Source organism: Eubalaena glacialis, chromosome 3, assembly GCF_028564815.1.
Source record: "Eubalaena glacialis isolate mEubGla1 chromosome 3, mEubGla1.1.hap2.+ XY, whole genome shotgun sequence".
Lineage (NCBI taxonomy): Eukaryota > Metazoa > Chordata > Mammalia > Artiodactyla > Balaenidae > Eubalaena > Eubalaena glacialis.
The window spans coordinates 150,987,364-151,006,466 of NC_083718.1; the positions used below are offsets into that span (position 1 = coordinate 150,987,364).

General features: G+C 42.6%; 1 protein-coding gene across 1 annotated transcript; it reads left to right on the top strand.

The window, feature by feature from the left end:
- The first annotated feature begins 345 nt into the window (after positions 1-345).
- LOC133087317 (cytochrome c oxidase assembly factor 7) lies at positions 346-15,895 on the top strand. The gene is made up of 3 exons (XM_061184207.1): positions 346-511; positions 4,306-4,446; positions 14,674-15,895. Exons 1-3 carry the CDS (start codon positions 406-408, stop codon positions 15,120-15,122), a joined length of 696 nt encoding a protein of 231 aa, XP_061040190.1. The 5' UTR covers positions 346-405; the 3' UTR covers positions 15,123-15,895.
- Positions 15,896-19,103: the final 3,208 nt, after the last annotated feature.

A 19,103-nucleotide genomic window follows, 5' to 3' on the forward strand; every position in this document is an offset into this window, starting at 1 on the left:
CCATACTTCCTAGCTGTTGTATTACTAAAACCAAGCACTTGGTGACGCACACAGAGGTGCTTAGGGAACACCGAATTAACGAATGAATGGAATAAATGACTGCAGGCAGAGAAGCATTAAGACCACAAGGCTGGCACACAGTGCTGCAGAAAGACTGCTATCACTTTCAGGAGTGGGCTGACCAGAGGGAAAGATGGGACGGCCAAAGACTAACAGCATGAGGACAGAGGAGAGCCTAGGCTCCGGGCACGGTGCCTTCCGGGCGCCCGGGTGACCGCGGACCTCGGCGGCACGCCCCTCCCAGGCCCCGCCCCTCCGGCGGCTCACGTGACCGTGGGGCGGGCGGACGCGCGGCGTGGCCGGGGGCAGACTGGCTGGGTGATTTTGGCTGGGCGAGCAAGAGCCATGGCGGGCGTGGTGGACTTCCAGGACGAGGAGCAGGTGAAGTCCTTTCTGGAGAACATGGAGGTGGAGTGCAACTACCAGTGCTACCGCGAGAAGGACCCGGACGGTGAGCGCCGCCTGCACTGCCTTAAGGACACGTGAGGGCTCGGTGCGCAGGGGCGGGGGGCTGGACGGGTCACGCGAGCAACCTCTGAGAGGATCTGGAAGGGGCCGCGGGCCGGAGATGTGGGGTTGTAGGACGCGGACGGCTCTTTGTGTGTTGGGGAGGGGCGGGATGGGTTCCACGTGACTTGCGGGGCTCGCAGCCGGGGCTTACTCTGCCGGCACGGAGCCTGGAGGCCGGGCTGGAAGGAAGAGAAGCGCGTGGGCGTTTGGAGTAGAGGGACTGGGGCTACATCAGTGAACTGATAAAACGTCCTGTCCTCGTGGAGCTTACATTCTAGTGGGGGGTATTGGACAATAAACATAAGAAAATAAATGAGATAGTGTGTTAGAAGGTAGTAAGTGCAATGGGAAAAAGAACTGACTGAGAGGTATCAGGAGTTCAGGAGGGCAATTTTAAATTGAGTGGTCAGGGAGAATCATTGGGAGAGTGGCATTTGAACAGTGTTGAAGAAGGTAAGGGAGAATCATGCCAGGCAGAGGTAACAGCTAGTGAAAAGGCTCTGAGGCGTGAATGTGCCCCGTGTGTTCTGGGAACATTGAGTTGACTTAAGTGTGTGGGTGGATGGTGATGTCCAGAAGGGGCCACGGAGAGCAGCCAGTACCTTTGGGTGGTTTTCTTCTTCTTACTTCATTTTTATAAAGGGGGGGAAAAATGGCACTGGCCCTACCTTCAAATAGCTTGCATTCTAGCTTGAAGCTGACCAACTACACAGAGTTGCTCTGCAGTGTAAGATGGCTTAAAAAGAACCCAGGGTTGTTCTTTGAGGGCTGGCCTAGGCCCTGAGTATAGGGAGATTTCACAGGGGTTGGAGTCACTGAGGAGCAGAATGGTTGGGGAAGACTTCTGGAAGAGGTCAGGAGGGATAGGCAAGTAGTGTTGATAAAATGGAGCAGAGGAAGAGAAGAAAATGCTCTTTTGGAAGGTTGAAGTCAGAATGTAGTCAGAAATAAGATTGATGGGGACCCTGGGCCACAGTGTGTCAGACCTTTTTTTTTTTTTTTTTAACATCTTTATTGGAGTATAATTGCTTTACAATGGTGTGTTAGTTTCTGCTGTATAACAAAGTGAATCAGTTATACATATACATATGTCCTCATATCTCCTCCTTCTTGCGTCTCCCTCCCACCCTCCCTATCCCACCCCTCTAGGTGGTCACAAAGCACCCAGCTGATCTCCCTGTGCTATGCGGCTGCTTCCCACTAGCTATCTATTTTACATTTGGTAGTGTATATAAGTCCATGCCAGTCTCTCACTTCGTCCCAGCTTACCCTTCCCCCTCCCTGTGTCCTCAAGTCCATTCTCTACATCTGTGTCTTTATTCCTGTCCTGCCCCTAGGTTCTTCAGAACCATTTTTTTTTCTTAGATTCCATATATATGTGTTAGCATACGGTATTTGTTTTTCTCTTTCTGACTTACTTCACTCTGTATGACAGACTCTAGGTCCATCCACCTTACTACAAATAACTCAGTTTCGTTTCTTTTTATGGCTGAGTAATATTCCATTGTATATATGTGCCACATCTTCTTTATCCATTCATCTGTCCATGGACACTTAGGTTGCTTCCATGTCCTGGCTATTGTAAATAGAGTTGTAATGAACATTGTGGTGCATGACTCTTTTTGAATTATGGTTTTCTCAGGGTATATGCCCAGTAGTGGGATTGCTGGGTCGTATGGTAGTTCTATTTTTAGTTTTTTAAGGAACCTCCATACTGTTCTCCATAGTGGCTGTATCAATTTACATTCCCACCAACAGTGCAAGAGGGTTCCCTTTTCTCCACACCCTCTCCAGCATTTATTGTTTCTAGATTTTTTGATGATGGCCATTCTGACTGGTGTGAGGTGATACCTCATTGTAGTTTTGATTTGCATTTCTCTAATGATTAGTGATGTTGAGCATTCTTTCATGTGTTTGTTGGCAATCTGTATATCTTCTTTGGAGAAATGTCTATTTAGGTCTTCTGCCCATTTTTGGATTGGGTTGTTTGTTTTTTGATATTGAGCTGCATGAGCTGCTTGTAAATTTTGGAGATTAATCCTTTGTCCGTTGCATCATTTGCAAATATTTTCTCCCATTCTGAGGGTTGTCTTTCCATCTTGTTTATGGAGTGTGTCAGACTTTGAATGCTGTGGAAAGGCATTTAGACTTTATTCTGTAGGCAGTGGAGAGCCATACATGTTTTTGTACTCTGGAGATGTACGGAGCAGTGAAGTAGGGGAGGGTGGGCATACAAGAAGGGCAGGCTGCGGCACTTTAGAAGGAGAACGCGAGAGGAGGCTGTAGTTTCTATAGCTACTTCTATATTAGTCTTCAAAATCATCATTTCTCACCTGGATTACTGAAATAACCTTCTAACTTGGCTCTCCATTTGCACAGTCACCCCCTTAAAATCTATTCTCTACTCCCAGCCTGATATTTAAATTTTTATTTTGTTATTTTAAATGTTTATTAGATTTTTAAATGACAAAATAACACATTTTTGTTATTATCAGTGTTGGAGTGTGTCCCTTCACACTTAACTTCCTCCATATTCATCCAGACACATACAAACATATATATTAGAATGACCTTTTAAAAATGCAAATCGAATCATATTGCTTCCCTTCTTAAAACCCTCTGGTGGTTTGCCATTGACTTGGAGTAAAATCCCAATTTCTTCCTATCTTCTACAAGGCCCTGTGATTGGTCCCTGCCTTCTCCTCACTTCCTGCCTCTTTCTTCCTGGCCACATTATACCTTATTTGTGCCAAGCTTATTCCCTCTTTTGGGTCTTTTTATTTACTGTTCCTTGTGCCTGCGACTTTCTGCCTCCTTCCCATTTCATTGTCTTTAAATAGCTAGTTCATTCATATTATTCACATCTCAGCTCACACATCGAAGTCCCCAGTAAGGCCCTCCCTGATCGCCCAGTCTCTGTTAACCATTCCCCCAACATGCACAATGAACTATCTTATCATCCTGTTTTAGTTCAGTCATATTTGTTTATTAAGGTTTGAATGCATCTTGCTAACCTATTTACTTATTTATTGTATTTCCTCCTCTACAATGTAATTTTTAGGCAGGCAAGTGACTGTATTCCCAGCAACTAAAGCAGTGTCTTGTACATTGATGCAGATAGATGCTCAAATATTTGTTGAATGAAAATGAACAAGAGATGGGTGTTATTGTGGATGAAAAAAAAGGGACAGAGGAGAGAGATGTTAAGGAGAGGCTTGCTGGGACTAGAGACTGCCAAGGAGAGGGAGTCTATTTCCAACTCCTTTGGTAGCTGCCATTTCGACTTTCTTCTTAATGTACCCAGCCTGGCCAAGGATTAAGGTATAGTCATCAAAGCATCCCTTTCTTGCAGCTATGAAGACTAGCCCATGGACCCTGTTGGTTCTGTGTTTTACTGCTGAACTTTCTGAGAAGTTCCAAAGCTAGCAAAGTTTCATTATGGGAGCCAGTGCGTCTTTGGGCCTTGCTGACAGGGAACAGAGGGCTGGTGAGTGGTGGAGCCAGTGCGGGGCCAAGGTCTCCCCAGTCTGTACGTTGCTCTGTCCTAGGCTGTGGGCAGACAGTGCCATTTGTAGGAGTGGCTGAACACTACCTGCATTCTTTGTGGCGAGGTCACCTTGCCACACCTCAGGAGGAGAGAGGCTGGTCCTAAATAAAACGCACATCTGGCCTGCCACACCTGGACCCTCCCCACTGCCCCAGACTTGAACAGCAGCTTTTGCCCTTTCCTCACAGGTTGCTATCGGCTGGTGGACTATTTGGAAGGGATCCAGAAGAATTTTGATGAGGCTGCCAAGGTGTTGAAGTTCAACTGTGAAGAGAACAAACACAGTGATAGCTGCTACAAACTGGGGGCCTATTATGTGACTGGGAAAGGTAAGGAGGGGCCTGCTTTCTTTGGTCCTTATCATTGATCGTAGTGCTGACATCACATCCTGAGGCTCATACTGAGCCCTCTTTACAGAAGGGTCCTCGCAGGCATTGGGGAAGCATGTTGTAGGAAAATTTGGAGTCAAGAGTTTAGCAAAGTGATGGAGGGACGAGCACAGCCTTTCAAGTCAGGCAGACCTTAAGGAATGCTGTTTGCAAGTAGTGGGACCTTGAGCCGGTCACGTTAACTCTGTGCATCAGTTATATCACATGTAAAATGGAGAAAAAAATAGTACTTGCTTCATAGGGTTGTTATGAGGATTAAATAAGGTAATGTAGGTAAAGGCATCAGCATGTGCCTGGCACAGAGGAAGGGGCCAATAATTAATTCCTTTCCATCTGCTTTTCTCCTCATGACCTAATTGCAGTTGGTATTCAGTAGTGTTTAAGTTATCTATTGCTAAATAACAAATTATCCCAACAAACCTATCATTTCACACAGTTTCTGTGGGTCAGGAATTTGGGAGTGGCTGAGCTATGTGCCTCAGGGTCTCTCAGTGAGGTTGCAGTCAAGACATTAGCCAGGGAGCCAGGGCTGTAGTCCCTTGAAGATTTGACTGGAACCAGAGTTTCCAATCCTAAGCTGGCTCACTCACATGGCTGTTGGTGAAAGCTTCTGTTCCTTGCCAGCTGTTGTCAGGAGACCTCAGTTCCTTGTCACATGGATCTCTTCATGGGCTACTTGTATGTCCTGGTGACATGGCATCTGGCTTCCTCCAGAGTGAGTGATCCAAAGAGGGAGCAAGATGGAATCCACAGTGTCTTTTATACTATACCCTTGGAAGTCACACACTTTTCATTTCTACCCCACTCTGTTTATTAGAAATGAGTCAGTAAGTTTAGCTTACACTAATTGGAGAAAACTTAAATTCCACCTGTTGAAGGAAGGAATATCAAGAATTTATGGGCTGGGACTTCCCTGGTGGCGCAGTGGTTAAGAATCCTCCTGCCAATGCAGGGGACACGGGTTCGAGCCCTGGTCCGGGAAGATCCCACATGCTGTGGAGCAACTAAGCCTTGCGCCACAGCTACTGAGCCTGTGCTCTAGAGCCTGCGAGCTACAACTACTGAACCTGCATGCCACAACTACTGAACCTGCATGCCACAACTCCTGAAGCCCACACGCCTAGATCCCGTGTTCCGCAACAAGAGAAGCCACCGCAGTGAGAGGCCTGCACACCACACCGAAGAGTAGCCCCCGCTCGCTGCCACAACTAGAGAAAGCCCGTGCACAGCAACGAAGATGCAACGCAGCCAAAAATAAATTTATTTAAATAAATGAATTAAATAAATTAAAAAAAAAAAGAATCTATGGGCATATTTTAAAACCACTACAAATAGGGAATATGACTTTAGACAGGCAACTCTTTTTTTGCTCACTAGAGCATGAGCTTCTTGAGGATGATCCCTTGTTCCCAGTACCCAGTGAAGCCTGGTTAGAAGGATGTTCAGTGAAAGTTTGATGAAGAGGATGTCTTTTTAAATTTCTGGAGCTGTGTGGGCTATTTCTGCCTTCACATGGGACATGGGGTCTGTGGTAGTCTCAAAGTTGAAGAAAGTTTAGCATTAATAGGAATATCAGGTTCCCTTGCTTGAGCAGAGGAGCATTTCTTTGGCCTAGTAACTCTCCTAGTATCTTTTCCTAAGGAAATAACTGGAAATGCAAATAAAAATTATATGCAAAGATTCTCACCCCAGCATTATCTATCTGGCAGAATTTTATTTTCATTAATTTATAATTTATAAGTAATATATAACTGCATTATATTAATTATTTTTTTAAAAAAATCTATGTGCCAACAGTAGCAGTTTAGTTAAATAAATAATGTTACTTCCAGCAGCTGGAATGTTATTTAGCCCATTAAAAAATAATGTTTTGGGACTTCCCTCGTGGCTCAGTGGTTAAGAATCTGCCAATGCAGGGGACACAGGTTCGAGCCCTGGTCTGGGAAGATCTCACATGCCGCGGAGCAACTAAGCCTGTGCACCACAACTACTGAGCCTGTGCTCTAGAGCCTGCGAGCCACAACTACTGAGCCCGCGTGCCACAACTACTGAACCTGCACGCCTAGAGCCTGTGCTCCGCAACAAGAGAAGCCACTGCAGTGAGAAGCCCACAACAAAGAGTAGCCACTGCTCGCCGCAGCTAGAGAAAGCCCGTGCGCAGCAATGAAGACCCAACTCAGCCAAGAATAAATAAATAAATAAATAAATAAATAAATTTATTTAATAAAAAAATAATGTTTCTACACAAGCAGAACACTTTACTGACATAAATCACGGCGAGATCCTTTTTGACCCACCTCCTAAAGTAAGGGAACAAAAATAAACAAATAGGACCTAATGAAAGTTAAAAGCTTTTGCACAGCAAAGGAAACCATAAACAAGACTAAAAGACAACCCTCAGAATGGGAGAAAATATTTGCAAACAAAATGACCGACAAAGGATTAATCTCCAAAATACACAAGCAGCTCATGCAGCTCAATATCAAAAAAACAAACAATCCAATCCAAAAATGGGCAGAAGGCCTAAATAGACATTTCTCCAAAGAAGATATACAGATTGCCAACAAATACATGAAAAGATGCTCAACATCACTAATCATTAGAGAAATGCAAATCAAAACCACAATGAGGTATCACCTCACACTGGTCAGAATGGCCATCATCAAAAAATCTAGAAACAATAAATGCTGGAGAGGGTGTGGAGAAAAGGGAACCCTCTTGCACTGTTGGTGGGAATGTAAATTGATACAACCACTATGGAGAACAGTATGGAGGTTCCTTAAAAAACTAAAAATAGAACTACCATACGACCCAGCAATCCCACTACTGGGCATATACCCTGAGAAAATCATAATTCAAAAAGAGACATGTACCATGATGTTCATTGCAGCACTGTTTACAACAGCCAGGACATGGAAGCAACCAAAATGTCCATCAACAGATGAATGGATAAAGAAGATATGGCACATACATACAATGGAATATTACTCAGCCATAAAAAGGAATGAAATTGAGTTATTTGCAGTGAGGTGGATGGACCCAGAATCTGTCATACAGAGTGAAGTAAGTCAGAGCAAAACAAATACCGTATGCTAACACATATATATGGAATCTAAAAAAGTGGTACTGATGAACCTAGTGGCAGGACAGGAATAAAGACGCAGACGTAGAGAACGGACTTGAGGACATGGTGGGGAAGGGGAAGCTGGGATGAAGTGAGAGAGTAGCATTGACATTTGTACACAACCAAATGTAAAATAAATGGCTAGTGGGAAGCTGCTGCATAGCACAAGGAGATCAACTTGATGCTTTGTGACGACCTAGAGGGGGGATAGGGAGGGTGGGAGGCAGGCTCAAGAGGGAGGGAATATGGGGATATATGTATATGTATAGCTGATTCAGTTTGTTGTACAGCAGAAACTAACACAACATTGTAAAGCAATTATACTCCAATAAAGATGTGAAAAAAGAAAAAAAAATGTTTTTAAATTTTTGTTGACATCAGGAAAGGTTTATGATATAATGTTCAGTGAAGAAAGCTGAACACAAAATTACATATGATGTGAACTCAGCTATATAATACACTGTGCAAAAATAAAAATGTTCCTAGCTGTTTAGTCTCTGAATTTGTGTCTTGGTAAAGTTTTGGGTTCCTTTTGTCTTTATATCATATTTTACTACATTTTCCACAGGGACTTTGAGTTCCTTATTGAATTAAGGAGAACAAAAGAGGTTGTGGAGGTTGTGAAATTATTTTCCCTTCTCTTTGACAAACTTATATGATTAATGATTGTGCACTGAGACTTTTTTTTTTCTTAAGTGCTCCTTTGTTGAGCAAATTTTTAGTATTTACTCTGTACAGTGAAGCAAAGATGGACCAGTGTGGGGGAAGAAATCTTTTTTTTTTTCACCCCCTTCCCAGGGAAGAAGTATTTATACTAATACCTGTTAACCTGGGAGAGCTTGATAAGTATCTTTATAGAGAGACATGTAAAGTACTTTGGGGGTTCAGTTCTGGGAGCATGTCATCATCAGGGGGTGCTGAGAGGAGGAGGCATTGAAACTGGTTCTTAAAGGACAGAGCAGATTTTATTTGCTGGAGGTAGAATAGAGTTATGTCTTCTCTTCAGAATAGAGAGCAGGTAAGCAGGTGAAAGAACACAGAGTGTTTAGAGAATAATACTTAATCCTCTGTTAAGCTGACATTGTTAAATAATTTCCTTGAGGTCAGGTGTCATCACAGGAGATCCCATTAGCTGATCTTTGCTCCTCAGACTCTTTTGGATTGTTGGTTAGGAGACCTTGGGCCCTGCCATGTCTAAAAGCCAATACTGTTGACCCCCCTGCCTAGTTCTGAGCCTAAGAATTTGCCCTCTGTTCTGAAAACACACCCAGTGTCCTTTCTTGACAAAGACTGGTTAATAACTCTCCTTTTATCAAGGATAGCTTGGGGCAGGGGGGAAGAGTGGGAGGTCACTTTTCATCCTGAGCACTAATTGACAGTGTGGTATCAGGCAAGGCATTTTCCTTCCCTGAGCTACAAATACCTCAATGACAAAATTGGAGTAATAAGGTCAGCTCACACCTTATTCATAGGATTTTTCTGAGCATCAGATGAACTCACATGTGACTGCTTTGTTAAATTGTAAAACATTCTATCAGTGTGAACAGGTCTGGTTTGTGTTGGTTGCTGCAGAAGTTACCTTGGATTGGACACTTAGAGTGACCCAAGGAATATTTTGCCCAGGTGTTTTCATCAGTGAAATCAGCTTTGAACTATTTCTGTGAAGCCATTTAAATGTCTTATGAAAGGAAGTAGAAAGTAACTGATATATCTGTTTGATGAAATATTCTTAATAAAACATTTGAAGATGGGTTTCTAATGGGGAGTGAAGAACACGTGATTACAACATGTAAAAACAAGACCAAACTACACTGAAAAGGTAGTAGGAGGAAATACACCAAAAATTAATGGTGGTGGTCTCTAGGATGTGGCGATGAATGATAAGTTAGTGATGATAATTGCAAACAAACCTTTATCTCTAGGCAAAACCACTCCAGACTGCATATAGTTGACTGTTCACTGGAAAATTTGACTTGGAGTTCTTACAGGCATCGCAAACTTAACAAATCCAATATAGAATTCTTAATTGTTTTCTTTTTCTCCCAAATATTGCACCCCTGTTGTCTTCCAGTTTAGCAAGTGGTATTTCTCCCTACCTAGTAGCTTGTGGCCAGTTTAGCTCTAAAATATGTTTCAAATCTGTCCTGTCTCTCGCTTTCCTGCTACCATATTTATCCAAGCCACCTTCCTCTCCTGCTTCATTAATGCAGGTATCTAATCTTCTTTCCATAAGGCAACTAAAATGAACTTCTAAGGATATAAACCATGGATTCAATAAAATATATGAAGCAACTATTTTCAGACATTGGAAAATAGGCAGTGCAGTACAGTGATCCCTGAGAAAAGGGAAACATACAGAATGAGCCCCATGAATGATTGCTTTGGCTTTTTGCCTGGAGGTACTTTTCAGACTAGGCACAAAGAGGTGGAAGCCAAGTAGAGTATGATAGTCTTGCTGAACTGATGAGGCAGAGGTCAGAGTTTCTGGCTACTGAGGCTGCCAGAGTTTGCAGGACAGGATACTAGAGAAGAAGGAGCTACACAGAGAAGGAGCTCCAGATAGCCACATAGGGGTGCTCTTAAGTCTTTGGCTCAGTGTTAAGCTGCACATGCATAGGAGGAGACTCTGAGAGACCTTGCAGTGAAAAGCTACTGGGGAGGTGTGAACTGAAAAGAGACTCCAGAGGTTTCACAGTGTTGGGAGTTGTTTGAATTCCACCAGCCAGAGTGGAGAGACCTCATTGAATACAGACTGCAGAAAGGTTCCAAAACTTAGAAACAAGCCTCAAAAGGATCAGGCTGATTCACCAGTGAATTAGTTACTTGTGAGAACAAAACTCAACAGTCTTTAGTAAAAGGTGAAAGATTTATGTGATCTGAAGAGAAACCAGAGTATAACAGTCTTTAAATGAATACAACAAAACCAGGGTGAACAAAGTAGCATCTACAATGTCCAGCATAAAGTAAGAAATTGCTAAACAGAAAAAAAGCAGTCAATAGAAACAGACCCAGATGTGACAGGGATGTTGGAATTAGCAGTCAAATATTTTTAAACAAGGAAAATAAATTTATTAAAGGGTAAATAAAAGATGGACGCAATGAATGAACAGATGGGAAATCTCATCACAGAAATTTAAACTATTAAAAAGAACCAAATGAAATCCTGCAATTGAAAAACGTAATATTTGAAATGAAAAATTCACTGGACAGGCTTAATAGCAAATTGGACACATCAGAAGGAAATAATCAGTGAATTTGAAAGATCAGTGAACTTGAAGACAGGATTGAAGATGTTATGTAAACTGAAGCACTGAGAGAGAAAAAGCAAAACAACAACAACACAGAGCCTCAACCTGTGGGGTTCACTATCCCTTAATCTAACATAACATGTATTGGAGTCCAGAAAGAGAAGAGATTGGGGCAGAAAAAAGTATTTGAAGAAATAACAGTATAAAATTTCCAAATTTAATGAAAAATATCACTCCACAGATCCATGAAGCTTAGTGGATCCAAACAGGGTAACCAATGAAATCATACCTAGACACATTATTACCATTTGCTGAAAGCCAAAGGTAAAGAGAAAATCTTAAAAGCAGTCAGAGAAAAAAACACATTGTGGGGAACATTGGTGAGAATAATCACTGACTTCTCATCAGAAGTAATTAAGCCAGAAGACAAAAGAACAATATCTTTTAAATGCTGAAAGAAAAAAACTGTCAAACTTGAATTCTACTTTATTGAAAATATTTTTTTAAATGAAGGTGGGGAATTCCCTGGCGGTCCAAGGGTTAGGACTCCACGCTCTCACTGCCGAGGGCCCAGGTTCAATCCCCGGTCAGGGAACTAAATCCCACAATCTGTGTGGCACAGCCAAAAAGATAAATAAATAAATGAAATGAAATAAATTCATTTTCAGATAAACAAAAGCTGAGTGAATGAGTCGCTGGCAGACCTACACTACAAGAAAAGTTAAGAAAAGTTTGGGTAGAAGGAAAATGATAAAAAGGTGGACACTAGGATCCATATAAAAGAAGAAAGCACACTGAAATATACATGTAAATGTAAGAATTTTTTCCTCATTTCTTAATGTCTTTAAAAAACTGAAGCAAAAATAATAGTTATATGTTATGGGGCTTACACTATATAGAAGTCAAACAAATAAATAATATATTTAGAAGTAAAACATGACAGCAGTAGTACAAAGGATAGAAATGTGGTAAATGAAAGTGTACTATTGTAAGGTTCTTACATTATATGTGAAGTGCTTAATATTAATTCTTGGTAGATTGTGATTAAGTATACATAGTATTTTCACTAGGTAAACCACTGATAAAAGAAGTGTTACTAAAAAGCCAGTGATGAGAATGAAATGGACTATTAGAAATATACAATTCAAAAGAATTGTAAGAAAGGGAAAAAGGAACAAAAAACATTTGGGACAAATGGGAAACAAATAAGGTTGTAGACTTAAACTCAGCTATATCAAGAATTGCATTAAATCTAAGTAAACACTCCAGTAAAAGGCATAGATTTATCAGGCTGGATATAAAAGCAAGACCTAATTATATACTGTTTAAATAGAAAGGTGGCAAGAATGCATTCTCAAAACTGAAAGAACTCAGAGGCTGTAGAATCTATATGCTTTTCTAGAAAAAACTATCTGATAACCAGTAAGTAGGTGAATCAAGAGAAATAATTCAGGAATGGAGGAGCTCTGATGAAAAGACTGGTGATGAGCAGAATCCCATTTAGAATGAATGTTGGGCTAATTAGGGTTACTGAATAGAATGTAAATAATATAAACCTTTATGGCATAAAAATGCTACAGCATTTACTGAACACTTATTATGTACTAGGCTCTTTGTAATGACACATTTAAGCTTCCAGAATATGAAGTAGATACTATTGTCCTTATTTTACAGATGAGGAGAACTGAGGCTTTGTAGAGTTTAGGTAACTTGTCTAAGGTCACACTGCCAGGAAGTAATGGAGCCAGGACTGGCGCCTAGGTTTTCTGGCTACAGAGCCCAGGCTTTGGTAACCACTGTGCTCTGTGTCTCCCGAAGTTGAAATAACATATCTAACAAAAAATAGAAGGCAGGGCAAGAGAGGTAGGGAGAAGTGTGAGGTGACGACATCCTCATGAGTCAATACCGTCTGAAATTTGGTTAAAAAACAAAACAAAACAGTGATGCTAACCTTTTAATAATCTATAACTCTAGGGGCTCATTTAGGAAGTTTCTCTGTTGAAATATTCATTTGAAGTTAGCAGTTTCTTCAGCTTCACTTCAGTTTGGTTGTCTTAACGATAAATGCAAGTAAAATCAAAGTTAAATTTCTTATTTACAAGTAGCATGTGTAATCCAGTTTTTCAAATTACACCTGATCCTTGAACAACACGGGTTTGAACTATGCAGGTCCACTTACAGGTAGATTTTTTTTCAATAATTAATATTACAGTAGTACCACACAGTCCTCTGTTGGTTGAGTCTGCTAATGTGGAGGAGCCACATTTAGGGAGGGCTGACTCTAAGTTATTCTTGGATTTTTGGCTGTGTGGAGAGTGGGTGCCCCTAACCCCCATATCATTCAAGGGTCGACTGTACTTCTGTCTAGCTGTCCATTCAGCCAGCCGACATTTAACTTGAACACATGCTATAAAGATGACTGGAATAGTGTCCTCTTAATGATAATGATGGTTATTTCTAGGTGGTATGTTTGGAGTGACTTTAAAAACTAAATGTTGAGTTGCTTAAAATGTTTCTCTTTTTGAGAATGGAGATTTGAAATGTTCCATTAAAAAACAAAACAAACAAAACAAAAAACAAAGAAAAAAGTGAGCCCTGTCACCACCTCTCCTTAAAGTGATCCATTAGCAGTTTCCCATTGCTCCTAGGATTAAGTGCAAGGTCCTTAAGGAGACCCATCAGACACTCCATGATCTGGCGCCTGCCTGCCTCTCCAGCCTCCCTTCCGTAGTGATTTCTGGGTTCTAGCCACATGGGCTCCTTTTCTCTTTGTATCCTATCCCTGCTGCCTGGAACAATTTTCTTTGCCTTTTTCTTTTCTTTTATTTTTTTTCCACTCCATATTTTATTTTATTTTCCTTCTTTTTTCCATTATATCACAGCTCAAATGTCCCTTCTTTGGGGAAGCTTTCCTTTTTTTAAATTTAATTTAATTTAATTTTATTTTTGGCTGCGTTGGGTCTTCGTTGCTCTGCGTGGGCTTTCTCTAACTGCGGCGAGCGGGGGCTACTCTTCGTTGCTGTGTGGGGGCTGCTCCCTGTGGTGGCTTCTCTTGTTGTGGAGCACGGGCTCTAGGTGCTCGGGCTTCAGTAGTTGTGGCTCACGGGCTCAGTAGTTGTGGCTCGCAGGCTCCAGAGCGCAGGCTCAGTAGTTGTGGCGCATGGGCTTAGTTGCTCCGAGGCATGTGGGATCTTCCCAGACCAGGGCTCAAACCCGTGCCCCCTGCATTGGCAGGAGGATTCTTAACCACTGCGCCACCAGGGAAGCCCCTGGGGAAGCTTTCCTTGACCTTGCCTCGTAGTTCAGAGCCCTGATACATTCTCATAGCATTCTGTACTTTTTCTCCATATGCTTGTCACACTTATAATCATACATTTACTTGTGTGCTTGTTTAATGTCTGTCTCATTAGACCACAAGATTCACAAAGGCAGGGACGGTATCTGTTCCTTAGAACCTAGCATATTAATTGGCAAATAATACACATTCAGTATATATTAAAATTAAACGTTTAATGAAGTGCTTATAAGATGCTATGATCTTGCTGTTACCCTCAGAGGTAGATATTATCATTTCACCCTTTTTACCTGTTTAAGCTTCCTTATAAGATACCATTTGAACAGAAGATTCCATGGCTAAAAAAGCTGGAAAGTCTGTGCAGTATACCAGGCCATCTTCTTTTCATGCTGCCTTAGCTCAAAGTACATAAACTTTATTCAGGAATTGCTCCCTGACTTTGGCCTGAGACATTCAGGTTCTGCCCTGGCTTAGGTTGACTTTTTTTTCCTTCCTCCCAGGTGGACTAACCCAGGATCTGAAAGCTGCCTCCAGCTGCTTTCTGATGGCATGTGAGAAGCCTGGAAAGAAGTCCTTGGAGGCATGCCACAACGTTGGTCTCCTGGCACATGATGGACAGGTCAATGAGGATGGCCAACCCGATCTGGAGAGGGCCAGAGACTACTACACAAGGGCCTGTGATGGCAGCTATGCATCTAGCTGCTTCAACCTCAGTACCATGTTCCTGCAGGGTGCCCCCAGCTTTCCCAAGGACATGGGCCTGGCATGCAAATACTCAATGAAAGCCTGTGACCTAGGCCATGTCTGGGCCTGTGCCAATGCCAGCCGCATGTACAAGCTGGGTGATGGTGTCGATAAGGACGAAGCTAAGGCTGAAGAGCTAAAAAATCGGGCCCGGCAGCTGCACAAAGAGCAGCAGAAAAATGTCCAGCCTTTAACGTTTGGGTAGTGTGGCCCACCCTCCTAGGCAACAGTCAGCTTGAGGCTGGCACCTCCTATTTCTGATGCAGCCCTTGGAGGTCGACCTGCTGGAGCAGAAAGACTTGGGATTTAATATCAGTAACTCTGATTGTATAGACCCATTGCCCCAGAGTGTCACCTACTGGGATGTAGTCTGAAATGTGTATTTCAATCAGTATTCCTTTATCTGGTGTGATCCACATTTATGGGATCTTGGTTCTCAAACTCTTGCAGCTCTGTGAAAAACAGTAAACCAGTGAGCCATAGAGATTGGAGGGGTGGGCAGGAGAGACAGAGCAGGGAGTTGGAAAAATTAGCAGCCACAGGGCCTGAAAGAATCAGACATCATCATCATTATCATCACCATTATTTTAGTTGGGAGGACTTAAAAATTCAAAGTATCTTGATTTACATAATAGCGGGTTTAAGGAGCTAAGAACAGTTAAATAGTCATGACTGCCACCCTCTGACTTAATCATTGGGTGTGGGCTTCCTTTTTGCCTTTAGAGTCAGATCTTTCAACAAATTCAGAGATTGGGAGTTACGTGTGACGTAAAAGTTAAAGGCTGTTATGCTTCAGGGTTGCTAAAGAGGATACAACATAAGCCTTCCTTTAGTGGAGACATTCACACATTAAAAATTAACATCCCCAGGCTACTCATCTGGCACAGCTAATAAGGTAACATCAGCTAGGGATTTGTATGCAAGGGTTGGTGATACGTTTTGTCCCTCAGAACTGAACCTTTTTAACTGTCCCTGTGAATAAACTATTTTGATTGATTAGTAGTTTGTGTTATTAGTGTTCGCTCCAGATTCTTGGTAAGGTAGAGATTATGTTCTTTGTGGTGGTTGTGCCTTTTAAGAATGTTTGCTTTTTCTGTTATCTTCCTTACTTGACACTAGGGGGCGAGCTTGTCATTTGCCTGCTGATGACATGATCATTATTTCTGTCATCACTTAATGTTTTCGGGCTTTCAGTTTTGCAACGTGTATTGGAGAGGATGTGGAGAAATTGAAAGCCTTATACGTTGTTGGTAGGAATGTAAAATGGTGCAGCCACTATGGAAAACAATATGGCGATTCCTCAAAAAATTAAACATAGAATTACCATATGGTCTAGTAATTCTACTTCTGGGTATATATCCAAAAGAATTGATAGCAGGGTCTCCAAGAAGTATTTATACACCCATGTTCATAGCAGCATTCACAAAAGCCAAAAGGTGGAAACAGGGACTTCCCTGGTGGCGCAGTGGTTAAGAATCCACCTGCCAGTGCAGGGGACACGGGTTCAAGCCCTGGTCCGGGAAGATCCCACATGCCGCGGAGCAGCTAAGCCTGCATGCCACAACTACTGAAGCCCACGCACTTAGAGCCCATGCTCCGCAACAAGAGAAGCCACTGCAATGAGAAGCCCGTGCACCACAACGAAGAGTAGCCCCTGATTGCCGCAACTAGAGAAAGCCCGTGCGCAGCAACGAAGGCCCAACGCAGCCAAAAATAAATAAAATAAATACATGTATTTTTTAAAAATGCAAAGAATAATAATATATTGTCCAGCAGGGTCCAAGGCCATTTCATATCCAGGTTGCTATGGGAAGGAATAGGTTGATAAGAGCCAGCATGGTTGAGTTTCTCACTTCTGTGCAACCTTTGAGGTAAGGTTTGAAAATGGGTTTTCACACTCTGGTCTCAGCAAACAAGATCATTACTCTGTCTTCTGGCCAGCAGGCAACTATATCCAACATTTTTCCTCCATCCCAGGCTTGAGGTGGATGGTGTAATGGGGAAGAAGTTTCATAATTGACCAGTGGTTTGTGTTCTCGTTAGTGTTCTCACTAAAATCTCAGTGTAGTGCTCAGGGCTGTGAGAAAGGGATCAGGAGTCCCAGAGAGAGAGGAGGAGGCTGGGGGGTCTTGAGATTTGGGTTTTGTCATACAGAGTCACTGACGGGTTTTGAGCGGGAGAATGAGATGATGACATTTGGAAATTAGATCACTGTAGTGTGGAAAATGGATTAAAGAGCCTGTGGGAGTAGGAGGAGGGTGGAGTCAAGCATGGGGTTAAAAAAAAACCAGATTTCTAGCCTGGGCACATGGATGGATAGGGGAGCCACCTGTATTGATTTGGAGCCTTTGAGATCCAGGGGAACAAAAAAACTTTTTTGAGCTGTTTGCTAATTTTTAAAAAAATTTAGAAATACTTTACATTTTAATTTGTCAAAGTTTTATGAAATTGCTTGAAAAATTTTGTGAGAGGGAGCATGGCAGAGGGAAAAGGCCTAGACTTCAGGCCCTACAGATGTGGGCAACTCTGGCTTAGTCAAAGAATTACTAAGTGCAAGTGTTAAAGAATGAGAAAATACAAATTAAAAAATAATTTTATGTATTTAAAAAGCATTAAGTAATCACTTTGGGGGAAAAAAAAATCAAAACTGCCTTGGCTTCCTGACGTTCATTTTGCAGTTTAGATCTCTTATTTTGAATTCTACATTGAGGTTGGTGGCACCAGACTCTTTCCAGTTCCTAGGTCTAAAGGTCTTAACCTGGGTACCAATGTGGGTTTTGCCTTTTATTGGCTTTGCCACCCTGGGCAAGTTACCCAACCTTCTGGGTCTCAATTTTGTCACCTCTCACGTGGGGATAACAGTGCCTTCTACTAGGGTTGTTGAGAAGATTAAATAGTAGCTCTTATCACAGAATGATAACTGTTCCTTTAGAAAGATTTTTATGGGACCAGATTTTACAATTAGACAATTGTTTTCTCTCCAAGTGGCAATGTTTGCTTGTGAGGTAGTCTAGCTTCTAAAACAGTCTGCCTTTGCTGCCATTCTTTTCACATCCAGGGAGCTGATGGGCCTCAGCTCTCTAGGGGTGTGCAGGCATCAAACAGCTGCAGGAGGCAGGCCTGATGAGGGGCTGGGGTGGGCCCTGCCTTGCCTCCTCCCTTCTCTTGCTGCCCCAGTGGAGACAGAGTCCCTGAGAAGACTTGCACCTGCTGGGGGCCCAGAGTGGAAACTATTCCCAGCTGGTGCCCCTCCCCAGGCTTGAGGAATGGTGATTGTGTTACAGTTTATAAATCAGGCCTCCCCACTGTCTAAAGGGGAAAGGCCAAAATTCTTTCCCCAACACATGTGTCCCCACCCCCATGATACAGTCCCTCCTCTGTATTTAGCCCCGTCTTGTTCCTAACAGGGTTCTGCAACAGGGAACTGCTTGTACTTTCTGCACTGCCCCCCACACCCCCCGTCCCTCCCCACCGCCACCCCCCAGCCAAAAAAACAAGTAATAACGAAAACACCCAGGCTGGTTTTTTACTGCTGTGCTTTTTGTTTTGCTGGTTCCTCTGTCTGGAATGCCCTTCTACCTTTTAAGTAGAATGCCTTTCATCTTTTAAGGTTCTGGAAGCATTCCCTTCATCCCCCAGGCCAGGATAGAGGTTTTCTCTACCCACTAGTGCCCGGAGTTTCCATCTGTCACAGTGCTGATCACACTGTGTTATTTGTGTATTTATGGTCTCCACGTCCAACAAGACTCTGAGTTCCTGGAGAACAGGGACTTGAGCCTGGGTACGTGCTAGGCCAACAGTGGCTGCTTGCTAAGATGAACAGCACAGAGTGGCATCTTAGCCTTCCAACCACCCCAAGACAAATCAGGCTCAGGCTCCTCTGTGCACATCCAAGAACCGGTGTAAGCTGCAGGACTGTACTGGTTTTGAAACTAACTGCTTATCAAGAAAAGCTCCTGTCTAAGCCGGAGCTGGCACATGAATGGATCGGTACTCTTTCTTGGATTCTATTCAGGAAGATGTCTTTTAAAAAAAGAATGTTTTGAAACAATGAAGGAAAAGGACCCAACACAGGGCCACCCTGGCACCCTAAAGTACATGCTCAGTAACTTAATGCCAGCAAACCAATATTAATATCCTCATGGCTAAAGAATCACAAGTCCAAGTATGCCACACTTTTCTCTTG